Below are 17,176 nucleotides of genomic sequence, written 5' to 3' on the forward strand. Positions count from 1 at the left end.
AGATAAAAGCAACTGATTCATTTCTTCCAAGGAAAAGATTCGTGTAGGTGTTTCCATCACAGATAAAGAGGGTAAACATAGTTTTGGGGGACCACATTTAGCCCGTTCCTCATGAAAGGGTCAGACGCAAAGGGCTGGAACGAGCTCTGCGAACACGGCCTGAGAGCCACCCAAGGCTGTTGCACATTGCTTTACCAGACTCACTGCCAGACTCCCTACGGCACACTGCTGAGGAAGGTAAGGACAACAGGAACAGGAAAGGTGACACGTGGCAAAACTAGCTTGCCTGAAAGCCCTGCGATGAGGTGGTGCGGATGTATGTGTATCAAACCACCTGCTCAAGTACAGAAAAGAGGCTTCTGAAAAAATCTAGGCTTCTCTACATTTAGACTTCCTGAGAACTGACAAGATACTACATCTAGTTCTTTTAACCTGTCTGCTTTATAGGAAAAAAGTCCACACAACAATATGATGACCACGATCGGACAGAAGACAAGCCGAAAAGCTACTGACACCAAGAAAGGAACTAAACCTATCCACTCTCTGCACAGAAAAATGCATAATGCTAAGGAATAAAAATGTAATCGATTATGTTTAAATGCATTACACTCTAAGCAAAAAAACTGTATTTTTCAGTACGCTGCTATATATTCTTACGTTTAAATAATTTTTTTTTTTTTAATTCAAAGAAGGTGATAGCACGGTCCCAATTATTTATTTATAAACATCTGTAGAGAAAACATATATTCAAAAAGCAATACTTCACTTTGTAGGAGACCTGCCTGAGAAACGATATTGTGTCCCAGGAGAATTATGTCATTTTCTTTGTGGTGGAAATAAATAAATAATTATGTCTTAAAGCACTATAACATTATTTTTATATTTTGACCTTCGCAATATTTTTTGCATAATTTAGCAAATTTTACACCTTTTTCAGCCAAATCATTTATTTAAAAAATATTGATATTATGCCAACTACTTTCTAAACTTTAAAAAAAGTCTAATTGGGGGAGACAAGAAAGTCAGCACTCTTTCAAACATCTGTTTTGATGAGTCAACATTTTCTAACAGAAAAAGGCTTCATCAGAATTACATGTCAATTGTAATTTGCAGAACAAATGAACTTTTACTGCTTAGTGCTGTGAGTTCAATAGATCAATACAGCTTTGAGACTGAGAAACTAAATTCTAATATCTCAATTCATCAGTGTAAGTAATCAAAACCCAGCTTTAAGAGCAATCTTTCATAATCTCCTTAAGACAAAACCTCATACAGGTCTTTCCTGAGTGAAGAATTTGGCCTACAGAATCCATTTCTGACGCTGATGTGTGCAAGGGAAAACCACTGACTGCTCTCAGACCTCAGGTGGAATTTATAGCACTGGTATTCAGGAAAATGTAATTTTCCTCCTGTAAATGGAGTAAGTTTATCTGGAGTCATGGAGAAACAGTAATAAGGCACTGCATGAAGCCAATTTCACAATCGCTTTCCAGAAATATACTCTGTCCTTACTGTTGTGAATTCACTGCAGTCCCTCGTAATTAAGGCAAAGGCAAAACTATCTTTTATCATCACATTATTTTTCCTTATTCCCAACATAGTCAAAAACTGCTTTCTAGCTGAACATTTCTGGGAGTTGGAAAGTTTTTTAAAGAATATTTAAGTAGCTCTTATAATCTGTTAATGAACTACGCAAGCAGAATCCTGTGAATTTCAAAACTGTGCAGTTAAATTGACTCTTATAAAAACATCAAAGCAGGTTTTTAACTGTTTTCAATGGGTGATTTCTTTAACTATCTTGAGTTCTCAGATGCATGAGAAAGATTTGCCAGAAAGAAATTTGAAAGATTATTTATTCTCCCATCAAACTGTAAAATAAATCTAAAAAGCTCATGGCAAACTACCTCCTGCAGTTATTCAGAAATTTTTTTTTACTGTCTTGCTTCCTCTTCACATGGACCCTTTGGATCACTCCTTAACCTGCCTGCAAATATCTTCGCCATTTCCCTTCTATTTTTATTTTTATGTTTTCCCTTCCATTCTTCTTTTCTTTGCTCATCCTGTGACCGTGATACCTCATGACCTCTTATAGCATGTAGAATGAAGACCAGTAACAATAAATACAAATGTCTGACAGTATTGAAGATGTTCACATGCAGGAGTTTTTCATTTTTAAACCACTTCCTAATATTTTCTTTAAGATATCTTTCATTTTATTAGTTCTGTATATATTTCAACAGATATTCATAGAATCATAGAATGTTCTTAAAACCTTCTCAATAGTTGCTATTATTTTGGTGCCAGGCAACCTTCTATTATACCTAAGTTCAAATTAAGTTACTGAAAATGAAATTGCTAAATGTTGTGGGTACCATAAGCTGCCCAACAGATATTTGAGCACCGTGAAGTACCTGGCAGACACTACAGAGCTGGTGGAAGGCTCAGCAAATATAATCACTGTGAAGATCTCTGTGGATATTAAAAGCGGTGTCAAGCTATTGGCAGTCATTACAAACCTTGCCAAGTGTTCTGTGGACATTAAAAATAGCAGTGGGAACTAGACAGGCCTTATAAATTCTGTATCAGAAGTGTGGCAAGGAGTCCTATTAGGAATTAAAATATGAAATTCTGAGAAATGGCTTTCATTTCCCCTCTTAAATTCACAGGCTCATATTCATTGGCAACCTGGAAATACCAATTAACAGTCCTTAATTGATTCTTCTGATCATTCCAGCATTTTCAGAAAGGACTTTTCCTGCTGGGAAATGGATCTCTACAAAGCTGCCCATGCTGGGTCTCTATAAAATGGCAGCTTGATGGTTGAGATGCATTGAAGATTTTCAAATGTTCAATAATACAGGCTACTGGAAGCTCCTCTGCCTTTTGCTGGCAAGAGCTCATTCCTTATTTGCCTCCAGACAGTTATCTGTGTTTCCTTAACAATTCAGCCAATGGAACGTCTGTAGCTGGTATTCACATCCTTTCACATCTCTCCCAACTTGTAAATATCCGTAGTTGTTGTTAAAACCAAATTTTTTGTTGTTGCTCCAGTCAACCCTCATCCCCCCTGTGCTATAAATGTGTTAGCAACACACACCGTTCCTCTTGTGGTTATTAGGATAAAAGCATGACTTTCCTTTTGTTTCTGTAAGTCATTAGCAAAGTCACAGTCCCAGCAATTTTCTGTCATTCAGGAAAGTCAAAGATTCAAAGACTCTGTGATTAATGAAGTATGTGTGAAATTATACTTCTGATTATGGAGCCTACCAGCATCATCTTAGGCAAAGATTTTTTCTCTGCAGTATGTGATACTTTTAGAATTTCTGGGTTTGTCTGTTCTTTGCTAGACAGTGCTCAGTGTGAGAGGAATTTTCTTTACTCGTCCATATTTTTTCTGTTTCCTTCCTCACACCATATCAGTCATGTTTGCTATGGTGCAAAATCTTTTTCAAAAAGTGATTCACTTATAGATCTTCAAACACAGAATTCGCCTAACTGAAGCTTACTGTAAAATTCTTATCATCTCCAGGATGCAATGCTAAAATGTATAGCTACAGGTTTATAAAAATGAAAAATACAAGAATGAAATCTGACATTTATGCCACACTGTCAGAGATAGAACCTGAAAGCAACACTCTGTAAATCCCCGTAGGAATCCTCAGTTTTGTGCAGTACTCAAATGTACAGCTACCCTCGTGGGTTAACGTTTTAAATCATAATTACATGTTACCTAATACATAGACAGGACAGTGGTGTTCTTGCAATAGATATATATATATATATATATATCATATTGTATGAAATAAGAAACTTGTATTTTTTTCCATTCTCTTTCAATCTTAGTTGTATTTTCTGTGCCATATAGCTGAATTTCTTGTTCCTATAAGCAAGTCAGATTTATTACTATTTTTTTTTTTTCCCCCACATCATTTCTGGTTTTTAGTATTTGCTCTGGACTCCACTTCGATCTGTAACGTTAAATGAGAGTACAGCTTACCACATATCAGCTGGTTTTCCTTCAGGTTACGAAATGACAGTCCTTGTAAAGCACTGGGGTAAGCACAAACTGTTTCCTCCGCTATTCGAACTGAAGCATTTCTGGCCCATTGCAAGACCCATTTTAGATTACAGTCACAAATGAGTGAATCGGTGTTGAAATGTCTAGAAAGGCAAAGAAAGATCACAAGTCATACACATGCAATTTTCATAAACGTACGTTCTTCTGCTAGATTCAGATTATCTAACTCCAACGAGAACTAATTCTAGATAGATGCATAACTATGGAAGTATAATTATAGATGTAAAACTATAACAATGTCCTAGGAGAACTAATACACACTGTCCCACTGTTAATGACTTCCAAGACATTCTGCCAAAATTCTGCTTTTACTTACAGAACAGCATCACCGACCACTGAATTAAATTTGGGTATGTGCTACTGTAGAAAGTCACACTGTAATATACTTTCACTTACTAAAAACTCTTTTAAGTAGAAACTTGACCATGGAAGCACCCAGTATACATTTTTAGATCTCAGAGAGGTACATTTAATATAAATAGCTGGGAATTGCTATTATAATTGCAGGAAAAATATTTAACGTGAATGGTTTTGTGTATTTAGAGTTATTATATGATGTAATGCATTAAAACATGGACAGGTAAAAGATCATAATGGCAAAAAAACCCCAGGGATGCTAGTCAGGATGGCTAGGCTGGGCTAGTCAGGAGCAGCGTCAAGTCGTCAGCACTGTCCATTTCACTGGGACAGGGAGAAGATGGCAGCTCACCAACAGTGAGACAGACGTTGATAACAAAATGCCATACATTTTGCAGCTGGAATTCATTGCTAGAAACAACCTTTTTGAATTCATATTCAATTCTGCTATGTTTATTCTAATGTCTTTCTTGAATATTTCAGAAGATTTCTGAACATAAGGAAACATACTTACAGTGCTTTCAGAGCTAGCAGCTCAGAAAAAAGTCCATTCATGAGACTTGAAAAAATATTCCCTGACAAATTCCTAGAAAAAAGCAAATTACAGTCAGTTATAACAAATACAAGAAGAAAACAAAATTGTTATAGAGTATAATTTTCCCAATGCTAATTAAAAAATTCTGCTTTCCTGACAAGAGTAAAAACATTTAAATTTTTACATTGCTTTCTTGTAAATGACAGCAATATTCAAACCAAATCATACACTTTTACTACTTTCATTTTCAGAGCAGGTATGCATACAATTCACTTAGTCTAACAAACAGGAATATTTCTACATATTTAATTGAATTCTAGGAGAGACTATTCTAGAATTTAACTGAAAATGTTCACACAATGATTAGTCAGTGAGACCTATGTTGTATTTTTATAGCATATGTAGAATGACACTTCAAGGTAAATAAATAAAAACAGTGTCTTAATTTAGCAACGCTCAGAAGAATTCAAGCAATTCCCTAAAACAGTAACGGCTTTTCAAAGTAACTACACAAATAGTTTTATTACAAAGGACTATAACCAAACTGATTTTTCCCTTCCTTAAATTAAGGACGTTTCCATTTTAACTACTGTTTTATTATTTCTTGTCCTGATGGCTGAATGGATTAAGCTGAATACTTGCAAACAGATGCAACTTAAGTTTGCCTAGTTTAATGGTATTGCTCTGCCAGTGCCTTAACAGTATAAAAGGTAAATGCTTACTGTCAAGTAATACGGTCTTTTTCTATACCAGTCAACTCAAAAATTAGTGCAGTATCCAATACTGATATATGTTGCTTTCTATCCAGTGCCTGAAGCCTACATTTCTGAATGTAAGGATGGCTACAAAATTCATCTATCAGTGAAATTTCAGATCTCTTCACTGGACATTTGTTGTTACATATAAAAAAAATTAATGTAGACTGGCAAAGAAAACGGTTTCATGACTTTTTCATTAAAAAGGATGGTTTTATAATTATCGATTTTAATTCTCTTATGTCTACAAAGTAAAGAACGTATACCAAATTGAAGTTAGAAATTCAGACTGGGAGCAGTGTTCCACCAGTGAGGAATCTACCAAGCTGCAAAAGATCTGAGCCAGCTTCATAAAGTAAGGAAGAACAAAAATCTCATAAACCATGCATTCTACAGAAACCTGTACAGATACATACGAATCAATGAATTCAAGAAAGAAGAGAAAATATTGCTAATTCATAAATTACTTTCTTAAAGTTCTGGAGCATTCTTGAAACAATAACTAATCTTATTTTTGTACACAATTAATTTTTCACCACTGAAATAATGAAAAAAACTAAAAGGAAAATTAACTTTGAACACTTCAAATTTTCGTGGTAGTTTAAAGCAAAATTCTACTAATACAGAAAAATGAACTGGCTCAGCAATGTTAAGTGAAATTACTTCTCATTTTATTGAGTGATGATGAGATGTGTTGACATGATTGAAGTTGTGGTGCAAATCTTTTGGGAATGGAAAAGCTTTCAAGTGTCTCTTCAAGTGTAGGTATGTCTAAAGGTGGAAAAGAATGTTTGCGTGTAGCTACCTATCCCTATAACCTTTAATATTTTGGATTTACCACCAGGAACTAAAAATATTGAGCATTTTACAAAGACTCAGTTACCTCTTTACTTAAAATTAAATGGATCTACTCATGTGCTTATTGGATATTAGCTCTGACCAGGCATATGCTGATGCAGCTCAGTGAACCGAGATGTTAAACGGACTAAATCAGAAACTGATAACCCTGACATTTACACTGAGGTAAATCAGAAGCGTTTCCACTAATAGGAAAGCAGTTAGAGCAGTATAAACCTTCTGACAGAGGACAATCATGGGGAACTGAAGGATGGGGAAAGTAACCTGCCCAGGCTTGCATGGACGGCAGCCAGAGGGCAGAAATACGAGGGGTTTCTTTTCTCTGCCTCACCCCACTGCAGTAGGACAACACTTCCCATCTGATGCAAGTCCCCTCTTTTCCATTAAATAGCTGTCTGGGCTTCATACAACAACACAAACGCAACACCAAATCTGAAGTTTGGTAATTCTGTTTGGACCAAAGGAAGGCTTTACGTCTGGTCAATATTTTGGGAATCAGGAAAAAACTGTAAGCCATTTCCACAGCTGATGTAGCAGTGTTCAGCAGATGTACGGTAACTATGTGCCTGCCAGTGATGCCTGTTCTGTATCTACTGAATCTATGTACCTTCCATACATCCTGCCAAATGCACCAAGATGTCTAGCCAGAACTGACCTATGCTCTGTTAACCTAAAAATTCCTGACTGATGTTCCACGTACAGATTTTTGGTTTCTTTTTATCATGACAGAGAAGTATGTAACCATTTTCTTCGGTGGTTTTGCCAAGTGCTGGAATAATTGAGTCTCTGACAGTTCAAAAGTCAGCACAAAGCCAGCAAGCCAATATTCCATATTCTTTCATCTTCTTCTAGCAATGACCTGGTTTCAAGTTTTTGTATTAATACTAATAATTAGCAAACTAGGATCATGTTCACAGTGCTCTGTAAGTCATAAAGGAATACATTTCTATGCCCAAGAAACACATAATTACAATATCTGGATCTCCAGCAGTGGGAATAGATTCTTCTCTAACAAAACTTTCAGAAATCTTCTCGAATCACCCCACTAACACATGCATTTCTGAGCTAGATATCTGCAGCACCCTGCAAATGCCTGTTTCTGTCAGTTCACGTAAATTATGTTATATATTAAAATATCTCCAAATGCAGTGTTGTGAAATTCTGCCATTTCAGATATCCTAAAAACCCAGCCTAGCTTGATTTAAAAGGACATTTGTTCTGAAAACATCTGTATCACCTAGTTTGCAAACATTTCCAACATAACAAATTAATGCACTCTAAAGCTGATAGCACTTACTGTGCCATTAACTTACTCCATTAACAGAACCATGTGCTTTCTGTTATATCAGAGGTAAAACATTTTAGTCTTACGTATAAGGTCCTACACTTATTTTTTTTCATGTACCAAATACTCCTGTGCTTTTACAGAAATTAATAAAACACTTTTATGAAAAGCTTTAATATAAATGACAAATGCCATAAAACAGTCAAAGGGAGTTACATGTCTCAAAGGACTGTTTTGAGGCAAAATATGTGTTTCTGCTGGTTTTGGCTGGGATAGAGTTAATTTTCTTCCTGGTAACTAGCATGGGGCTGTGTTTTGGATTTGTGCTGAAAACAGTGTTGGTAACACAGGGGTGTTTTAGTTCCTGCTGAGCAGGGCTTACACGGAGTCAAGGCCTTTTCTGCCTCTCACCCCACCCCGCCAGCGAGGGGGGGGGGTGTGCACAGGGAGCTGGGAGGGGACACAGCTGGGACAGTGACCCCAACTGACCCAAGGGATGTCCCACACCATATGACATCATGCTCAGCATATAACGCTGGGGGAAGGAGGAGGATGGGGGGTGGGGGATGTTCAGAGCAATGGCATTTGTCTTCCCAAGTAACTGTTACGCGTGATGGAGCCCTGCTTTCCCTGAGACAGCTGAACACCTCCTGCCCATGGGAAGTGGTGAATGAATTCCTTGTTTTGCTTTGCTTGTGTGCGTGGCGCTTCTTTACCTGTTAAACTGTCTTTATCTCAACCCATAAGTTCTCACTTTACTCTTCTAATTCTCTCCCCCATCCCGCTGCAGGGAGACTGACTGAGCGGCTGTGTGGGGCTTAGCTGCCAGCTGGGATTAAACCACAACAAGGTAGAAGCAGGAGTATATGAATATGAAGGATGCTTCACTCTTATGAGCAGTATTAAAAAGCAAAAGCTGAATGCAAGGGTGACAGACTGATCTTCTGTGCAAAAAGGCTGGGATAGGAGGGGAGAAGAACGACAACAGAAATACAGAGAGGGCAGGTTACGGTGCATATATTCTTGGGGTCTGTTTGATTCACTGTGTTGCTGGTTTTGTACATTATCTCTGGCACCAAACAAAGTGGTTAGTTGCTTCAATGACAGCAAGAAAGTCACACAAGAATTTATGGTATAGTATTATCATAAAGCTAACTGCTGCTGCTGATTCAGAGGCAGGATGAAGAATAAATCAGATGTACTTTAATCGAACAATTGGAAGTAAGGAGGAGGTCCTGTTTTGCACTTCCAAAAGGAAGATCCAGCAGTACCTGCTTGTTGACACAAGTTTAAGGCTGCAGCATTTCAAAACCTGAAGGGCTAGCTTATGGGGGACTGAAAAAAAATGAAACCTCGTGTATCAGTACAGTGGCACCATCTCAGTATTCCACAGCTCCTGATACTTAGATTAAATATAAACAGAATTAATGTGGATGGCAGCTCCATTACCTAGCAGAAATATATTTGCATACATAACTCTGGAACAAAGCACTGAAACATGGCCACTGAGGGGCCAAAGGAGATTTGGAAGATTTGTTGCATTCAATTATGTCACTCCTAGTTAGAATATGTGCACCTCATCACAGCGTAAACACAGCCAAAGGGTAATATATAAACAAAAAAAAGTTAAGCTAATATCTTAGAAGACATAATAAATCTTCTCTTACACTGTCTGAGGCACTGTCAGCAGCATGTGTCATATGATATGAAAGCATTTTGGAATCATCTTCCAGAGTACAAATCACCAAATCCAAGAAGGTGTAAAAATTAGATCAGTCTCAAGGAACATAATCACAACTCACTAGCTGCAGTAATTTCAGGAGCAGTGTGAAATTTTAGATTTCATTAGTAACTTCAAATTCAATTCGTTTTCAATGAAATATGCATCCTGACTGCAATCTGCATAAAACTCCCTTTCTACATTATCAAGAGTCTTAACATTTTTGTGGTTTCTCTATGTGCACATGTTTTCAAAACAATACTAGATGATTCAACTAATTCATTTTTTATTAATTCAAGAATCCTGGAGGTTGTCCTGTTCTAAAATAGACTGCACAGAATCACCGAGCCCTTTGAAGAGTGTTTGCATTATCCCTGGAAGCTGAGGCAGTTCTCATCCTTCATTTTAGTGAGTGTTTAAACATACCTTCACGCTACTCAGTTTAGATATATGCATCACAGCATTTGGTTAAATATCCTATGTTGGTTTGGGCACAGAGCTGCTATTTCAGCTCTAATTCAATTTTTTTTCAAACCGAATTAGACTTATAAGATTGAGTGAAATGTGTTATTTTGTTTCACCTCATTTTGTGCTTGTAAACAGTATAAGAAAACCTCACCTCTGTACTTCACAGAAGGTGCATGAAAAGATTTATGTCCTTTGCTCCTTCCAGCGGACTCACGGCTCTCCCTACTGGTTTTGATAACAGCCTGCAAAGATCCTTCTGTACTTCATCTCTACACTAAAGTAACACGGGAGAGCTCTAATTACCACAATCAACAACTACATAAATCAACGCATTTGTATATATCTTTATATTGCTCCTTCAGTAATCTAAACCACACTTGATGGCTCTAAAACCAGTTCCGTGTTTAAGAACTTGACATCTTTCCTTGATACAATTAAATACACTGATGTTACACTAAGCAAACGCTTCTCCATAACCTTTTCCAAGAATAGCTTCCTCATACCCCTGAAATGACAAGTAAACCCCACGCAGAGTTATCAGTAAAAATGGAAAGGTGACTTATTGTATTCTAAAACGTTAAAAAGTTTCACGTGGGAAGTTTGTATGAAATTCCAAGGGGAAAAAAGCTAGAAGGTGTTAGAGAAGTACCAGGTGGCGTTGGCTTACAGGCAATGAGCAATCACCTGTTCTTACACCAGAGGCAAACTGAGATCCCCGCTCAAATAATTACTATCAGCACTATTATACGAGATTTCTGAGATCGAGGAACAAATGATACTATGAACAGCAGGGAACAGTTCCTCTTGATTGAGATTATGGTTGTATTTCTTCACAAAATAATCACTGACCCAACGAGAGTAATGGTATTCTTGACTTTGGTTTGGTAAGGAAGACAGTCCCTATAAAAGAGAAAGTCATAATTTTTGACTTAGCAATCATGAACTGTTTTACTCCAGATGAAAGGGGAATTTAGATTTATCTATTACCATGCTTCTGATTTCCAAAGGACAGACTTTTGAAATAAAAAAATAATAAATGAAGTAACTAGTGAAGAACTGCTAAAGTACATGAACTGGAATGCAGGATGGCTCCCTTTGTTAAGTCAGTGGTAGGAAGGCAATTTAAAACCCAAATAAAAAAAATGGAAGATAGACTAAATGGATCGATAACCAAATCTTAAATCTTGAAAATAAAATCAAGTTTTAAAAAGATCAAAGAATTAGAGAGAGTATAATGAACAGGAAGAACTTAGCAAAAAGATACGAATCATAGAATTACCAAAACCTAAGCTGAACATTGAGAGTATACTAAAATAAGGTGCAAAAGACACTTTAACAATGCTACTATACTATAAGTAAGAAAATGAAGAAAAAGTAGGTATTATATATGGCCTTAATATATCCCATTACTACTGTTTTCTATTCTGTTCAGTAAGTTGGTCATTTAGACTATAGGTGTTTATGGGAAAAGCATTCATTAAATTCTGGAAATGATCCTTCCCAAGACCACCTACAGTATAACTACTGATCTGCAGAACTAGTTAAAATCCAAAAAATACCTGGGCAACTAGAGGCCTTCTAGGCTAATTCCACTCACATGAAAACACTTGTATAAATTTTCGTTGGTTTTGACTGCTTATGCATTATTATGTTAGGTGTATACTAAAATCAGTAAATTATTTTCCTTGTCTAGAAAATTAGTGATCTTTTTATATGACTACATGATACATATTCAATAGATGCATATTGATTTTTTCCTCATTTGCCAACATCTTTTTCCATTTTTCTTTCTTTCAAAACTCTCTCAGTTACTGCATCAAATACAGCTAGGCCAGACTAACAGGTCTACAGTTACCAGAATCATCATTTTTTCCACTGACACATGGTCATAACATCCATAAAAGTGTGAAGAACCTGGCATTAAATACATTTATTGTAAGGCACTGTAGGATAATCGACAGGATAGAGGGAGGGGAGTGAGCCATTACTGGTGTTTTGTGGAGACAGTCTTGTGACGGATTGAATTTTGTGCTTTCAGTAATGACTCTGACTCGGCAATCTAAGCATGTGAAAATGAAATCTGGTAATAACAAAACCAAGGACTGGTCAATCTTAAGAGAAATACAAGAAGAGGTGAATGTTCTTGAAGATGAGAGGTCTACTAATTTCATTAAATAATATTATTAAAAGTGAAGGGTGTAACAAGACCGTCACTTAAGTAGTACATTTAAGAATGGTGTAATTCGAATTTCTGCTATAAACTGGGGCCTCAGAAGGAAAACAGTACAGAAAGCCCTGGAACTACACCCACTTGGAAAGGAAAGTTAGCCCCAACTTGAAGAAAAGGTAAATATTATTTAGGATACACAAAAAGACTAGATGAAAGAAAATACAGCGCTAAGGATAGCGTAGAGGAAACTGGTGAGACTTTCTCTGGATCTACAGGCTCAGAAAAGATTCACCAACACTGGGACAGGTACAGGTTACTAGAACAAGCAGGGATATGGCAAATCGGTTTTACAAAATGAAACTGTAATGGTGTGGGGTTTGATCAGCCTGGTAACTAGACGGCATTTCGCAAGCTTCTCGTGCCTCTTTCTGACACCTCTGGTATCAGTGAAGGATGCAGAGATGTCCTGGTCTTCAGAGGAAAGGGATAGTACAGCCAAACACTGTCACAGATGACATGTTGTACGCTCACTGTGACTGAATTTGTTCCTTACCATCTCCAGTCTGAAGTTCTGTATTTAACTTCTAATTAGTTTTTCAGATGGAGTCTGGAAGATTCACGAATGGAATTTTTTGACATGTTTTCCTGAGAGAGCAGGGATTTGAACAGTTTCTACTGAGGTTGTTCCTAGCATCTAGAAGTACCTTCTACTTAATAAGTTAACTTCACCATTTTGAATTAAACATACCTCCTGTGGTAATCTGGCTATAGTCACAGTCAAGTTCACTGTGCGCAACAAAAGGAGACCCAGCAACCCTCGGCAGGTGAGTTAGGATTGTCCGATTTGACAACTCATCCAAGATGAGTAAAAAGAGGGGCAGTCCATACCTGTTCATCAACATGCCATCAAGGCTGTTCCCATCATCTGTTCTCCCCTCTTTTCATCAGAGAAGATTTGGCATAGTTACTCGCCAGAGAAGATTTGGCGATCAGTAAGTATGCCAGATTTCAGCATTTTACTTGGTGTTATCTTGACCCCCTGGCAGATCTTTCTAGAAAGATTTCCCTGTTCTATCCAGGAAATGCCAGAACTGGCGGGAGAGGAAGACAATAAAGGATGAGATTTGTAACGCACTGTGATGCAGTATAGGAATTTATTTCCTATTCAGGAATGAGGACACATGTGAAAGAAGATACAGAGCCTTCCTGGGTCTGGCCAAATGTCCATTTAAACCAGGACCCTTCCTGCAAATTGTCCCTTTCCCAGCCAGGAAAGTTGCAGCCACCTTACTCGTTCCGAGTATTTGCCTATGCTGTACCACACCTTTGGCCATTCCTTTTTGTCCTTCTCTCAACCCTTTCTAGTTTTGGCCATCCTTTTGAGATGAGCAGACAGGAATCTCCCACATTATTAAAAATGCAGGTTCTTTGTTTTTTGTTGTATAGCAATGGATGCTCTCTGATTTGTTCTCTCTTCCTTTAATAATACTCTCTAATATATTTTTGAATGATACTGAGCAGATGCTTTCATGGCATTATCCCCTATAATCTCAGAATGTCTTTCCTGTATTTTAATGGTTAGCCCAGAACAGATTGGTTTTTCTTCCTGTCATCACTTAATATTTATCTACATTAAATTTCAGCTGCCATTTTACTGCCTAGTCATGGAGCCCTGTACGTTACTTCTGTCCTTTGAAGCCAATCCTTGTCTCTAATTCCCTGGTTAAGTTAGTATCTACTAGCAGACTTTGCCATCCCACTTTTTACCTCTTCTTCCAGGTCATCTGATTCTCCCTAAAACTGAACAGCCTGGGTATACTATCAAAATCTCATGTTTTCTGAGTGCTCTTTCTAGAATAACCTGATAATCTACTGATCGCACGGGCTCTCTGGCATGCTTATGGATATGTAAGTTGATTGCTTTGGTCTCTAGAGCATATTCCAGTGCAGCTGCATGCAATAAACTAATGACTCAGAAAGTACCACGACAAATAAAGCATACAACACAATGAACAGTCTAAATTGATATTTTTAAAGCAATTTGAACTACCCTGATATGCCAAATTTTTACTTGCTACTTCTTACATTGCTTTCTCAGTATATGCTTACTTTTTGCTGTAATACACTTCAGAAAAAAAAAAAAGTTATGAAATTCTGATTTATCTGTAATGAATCGAAAGAGCAGCGCAGTCTTTTTAACCAGTGTAAGTCTCATTTGTGTGCTTGACCGCTGATTGTTTCCAAGACACAAATAAAGGAATGTGTTCAAACAGAAACATCACATTCAGCCTCTTTTCAATATGGAAACAAAATATATTCAATTTAATTCTTTCAATTCTGATAGCTTTTACAATTACAAATAGAAACAACAGCTTTAAAATACCAAGTTATAACAATTAAAGGCTCAGAGAAGGGGTTTTTTTAGTACAAAACCTATAATTATCTTAAAATGAAAGTCTACTCCCAACTGTACTCAGGTAAGTCATGTGACAGTTTGGATTTCTCCTGTTTAAAACAAAAGTGGTATTATACTCACAGTTTGTGGAGGCTGTTAAGTCCAACAAACATTTCTGGTGTTAGGCAACCAATTCTATTATTTGAAAGGTCTCTGAAACAGACAAAAAAAAGTGAAACTTTAGGTCTGTCTTATTCATATACACACCTGCATACTCATATACAGCCTCTATTTTTAACAATTAGGGATTTAGAGACAAACGAGAAATAACACCTTTGTCTGTAATGTAACCTACCTGAATTAAATAGATTTAACAACTTTTATAACATTATTGAGCAATGTTCCACAATTAAACATACCATACTGCAACTTATACTAATTGCATTGAAAAGTGATTTTATATATGTAGCAAATAAAAAACCAACCAAACAAAAAATTCCAATATAAAGAATTTTCTTTATCAAAATTACTCACAACTGTTTGTTTACTTATGAAAAATACTATGCATTTTGTTGCATGCAATATTCATCCAAAATTGACACATTTTTATTGTTTACTAATGCCTCATCTCTACCGACGGCATCCTTTCTTGCTGAAGAAATCACAGAAACCAGATGGCAATTAATTTCTGAGCTAGTAAGAAGGTCAGTCTTGATAAGCACTTGGCAAGCTCTTCTAAGAGCAATACTGTGGCTGTCTCAGACCACAAATTGTACAAGGTATTATGTTTCATAACTCTTGTCTGCAGGAAGGTGAGTTGTCTTCTGTACACATCATGCGTACCACATAACGTATAGGTTACTTATAGGAAGGAGAAAAAAATACGTATGAACAGTTATATTGTGATAATAAATGAATACTGTCCCTTGGTGCATTCTGAACTAGTGTTTAATTGTTACAGGTTTTGTTTTCGAGCTTGACTCAAATTTTCCTTCTTATCAAGTACGCTTTTTAAAATAATTGCAGTCATGTAAGTATTTTACGCGATTATACATCCATTAAAATGTTAAAATTGTTCTGACTATGTTTTTGTTTTAGAATCAGTGGTAGTCTTCTGACTCCTTTGTTACACTGTGCAGATGCCCTACTTTTCTATTGTTACACGAGAACAGTAAAGTAACCAAACAGGAGAATAAAGATTGTAGTTTGACAAATCCAGTTATTGCTTTCATGGTGACATACCCAATTAGCCAGAACGTGAAGGCAATATCTTTGAATTCACTACAAAATCTTCCTCTATCAGATAAAGAATGTATTGTTGTACAATTAAACGATGAAACATTGCATTAGAATGAAAATATTTCTTAAATACTTATCAGGGATACTAAGTAGGCAACAGCTGAGAAAATACTGTGGATAACAATATAGGCCAATAATTGCATATAAGTGTTATTCTTTAAGTTTTCCTAATGAAAGCTACATAGAAAATCTAAAAATGCAAGTTTAAGACAAACATTCATACATATACGTATAGATCTATCTTTCTTTAGAAGAGGTAAATGTTAAGCAAGAACCTACCCAGACTTCTTAGATGGGTAATGCTTTACTTCTGCCTAAGCAAAGTCTGAGCACGTAAGGAAGAAATGCATCACTGGGTGGGACATAATTTGTGTAGCAAAAGTAAATTTCTCTAAACTAATCAAAACAAGTGCATATTTCTCGAAGTGTGGCACACAGTACAATGGTATTTTTAACAAAGCAAAAGGCTACACCCCCTTTTCTCAAAGTTTATTTCAATGGGTGCTATTTTCACAGTAAGATATATGTCGGCGGCTGAAATCTCTGTATTCTAAAGCACGTTTTCTAAAAAAAAACATTAGCTAAAAGGAAAGACAGTTTGCTGCACATTCCTCAACACTAATACACGTTATATTGGACATAATTCAATTTGTAATGTACAAAGCTGGTGTTCCTTTTCAGTAGTAAGACATTTAACTTACTAATGCTGACTTGTAAAATCAACGTCAGAGAAAAAAAAAATCTCCCCTGTTGAATAACCAAGTACTATAATTTTAGTGCTTCATAAATTTTCAGTTTTCATCAATTTTGTGTGTACCTTTTTGAGTAAACCCTTGAAATAATCCAGTTTGTCATTCAAATACAGATTATAACAGTTTTCCAGATCATTCACAGAAAACATTTTGATGTTGACAGCCTGGGGTTTGTCTGACTTGCCATAGCTGTATCTCTAGCAGTTGCCCATATTACAACAGCTTCTGCTTTTCACAGCATCATTTTTATTTTACATGTGAAATAAGAATACGTGAATGTAAAGTATGCTTTTAAAGTAATTACTGTATTCAGCATTCAACAGGAATTTACACTATTCATTCCTTTTGCTCAACTGCCTGCTGCCCAACAGTTGCATAGTGAAGGAGCGCGGAGGTATCCTTGTTTACCATGAAATGACACCGGTTTGTACCAAACATGTGGCAGTCTAGTAATTAATCGATTTCCTGTCGCTAGATTGCTCCCAGTGTTACTTGTTCATACCA

The 17,176-nt window shown here is 36.6% G+C and overlaps 1 protein-coding gene across 1 annotated transcript in view; it reads right to left on the reverse strand.

The window, feature by feature from the left end:
- The window catches only part of ADGRA1 (adhesion G protein-coupled receptor A1), a 291,609-nt gene that overhangs the window by 167,605 nt on the left and 106,828 nt on the right, over nucleotides 1–17,176 (reverse strand). Inside the window, exons 4-6 of the mRNA XM_075107276.1 lie at nucleotides 14,763–14,834; nucleotides 4,950–5,021; nucleotides 3,998–4,161 (exon numbers count right to left, since the gene is read on the reverse strand). Of these exons, the coding sequence (XP_074963377.1) occupies nucleotides 3,998–4,161; nucleotides 4,950–5,021; nucleotides 14,763–14,834 (308 nt within the window). The remainder of the gene's footprint in view (nucleotides 1–3,997; nucleotides 4,162–4,949; nucleotides 5,022–14,762; nucleotides 14,835–17,176) is intronic.

This window comes from Phalacrocorax aristotelis, chromosome 12, assembly GCF_949628215.1.
Source record: "Phalacrocorax aristotelis chromosome 12, bGulAri2.1, whole genome shotgun sequence".
Classification (NCBI taxonomy): Eukaryota; Metazoa; Chordata; class Aves; order Suliformes; family Phalacrocoracidae; genus Phalacrocorax; species Phalacrocorax aristotelis.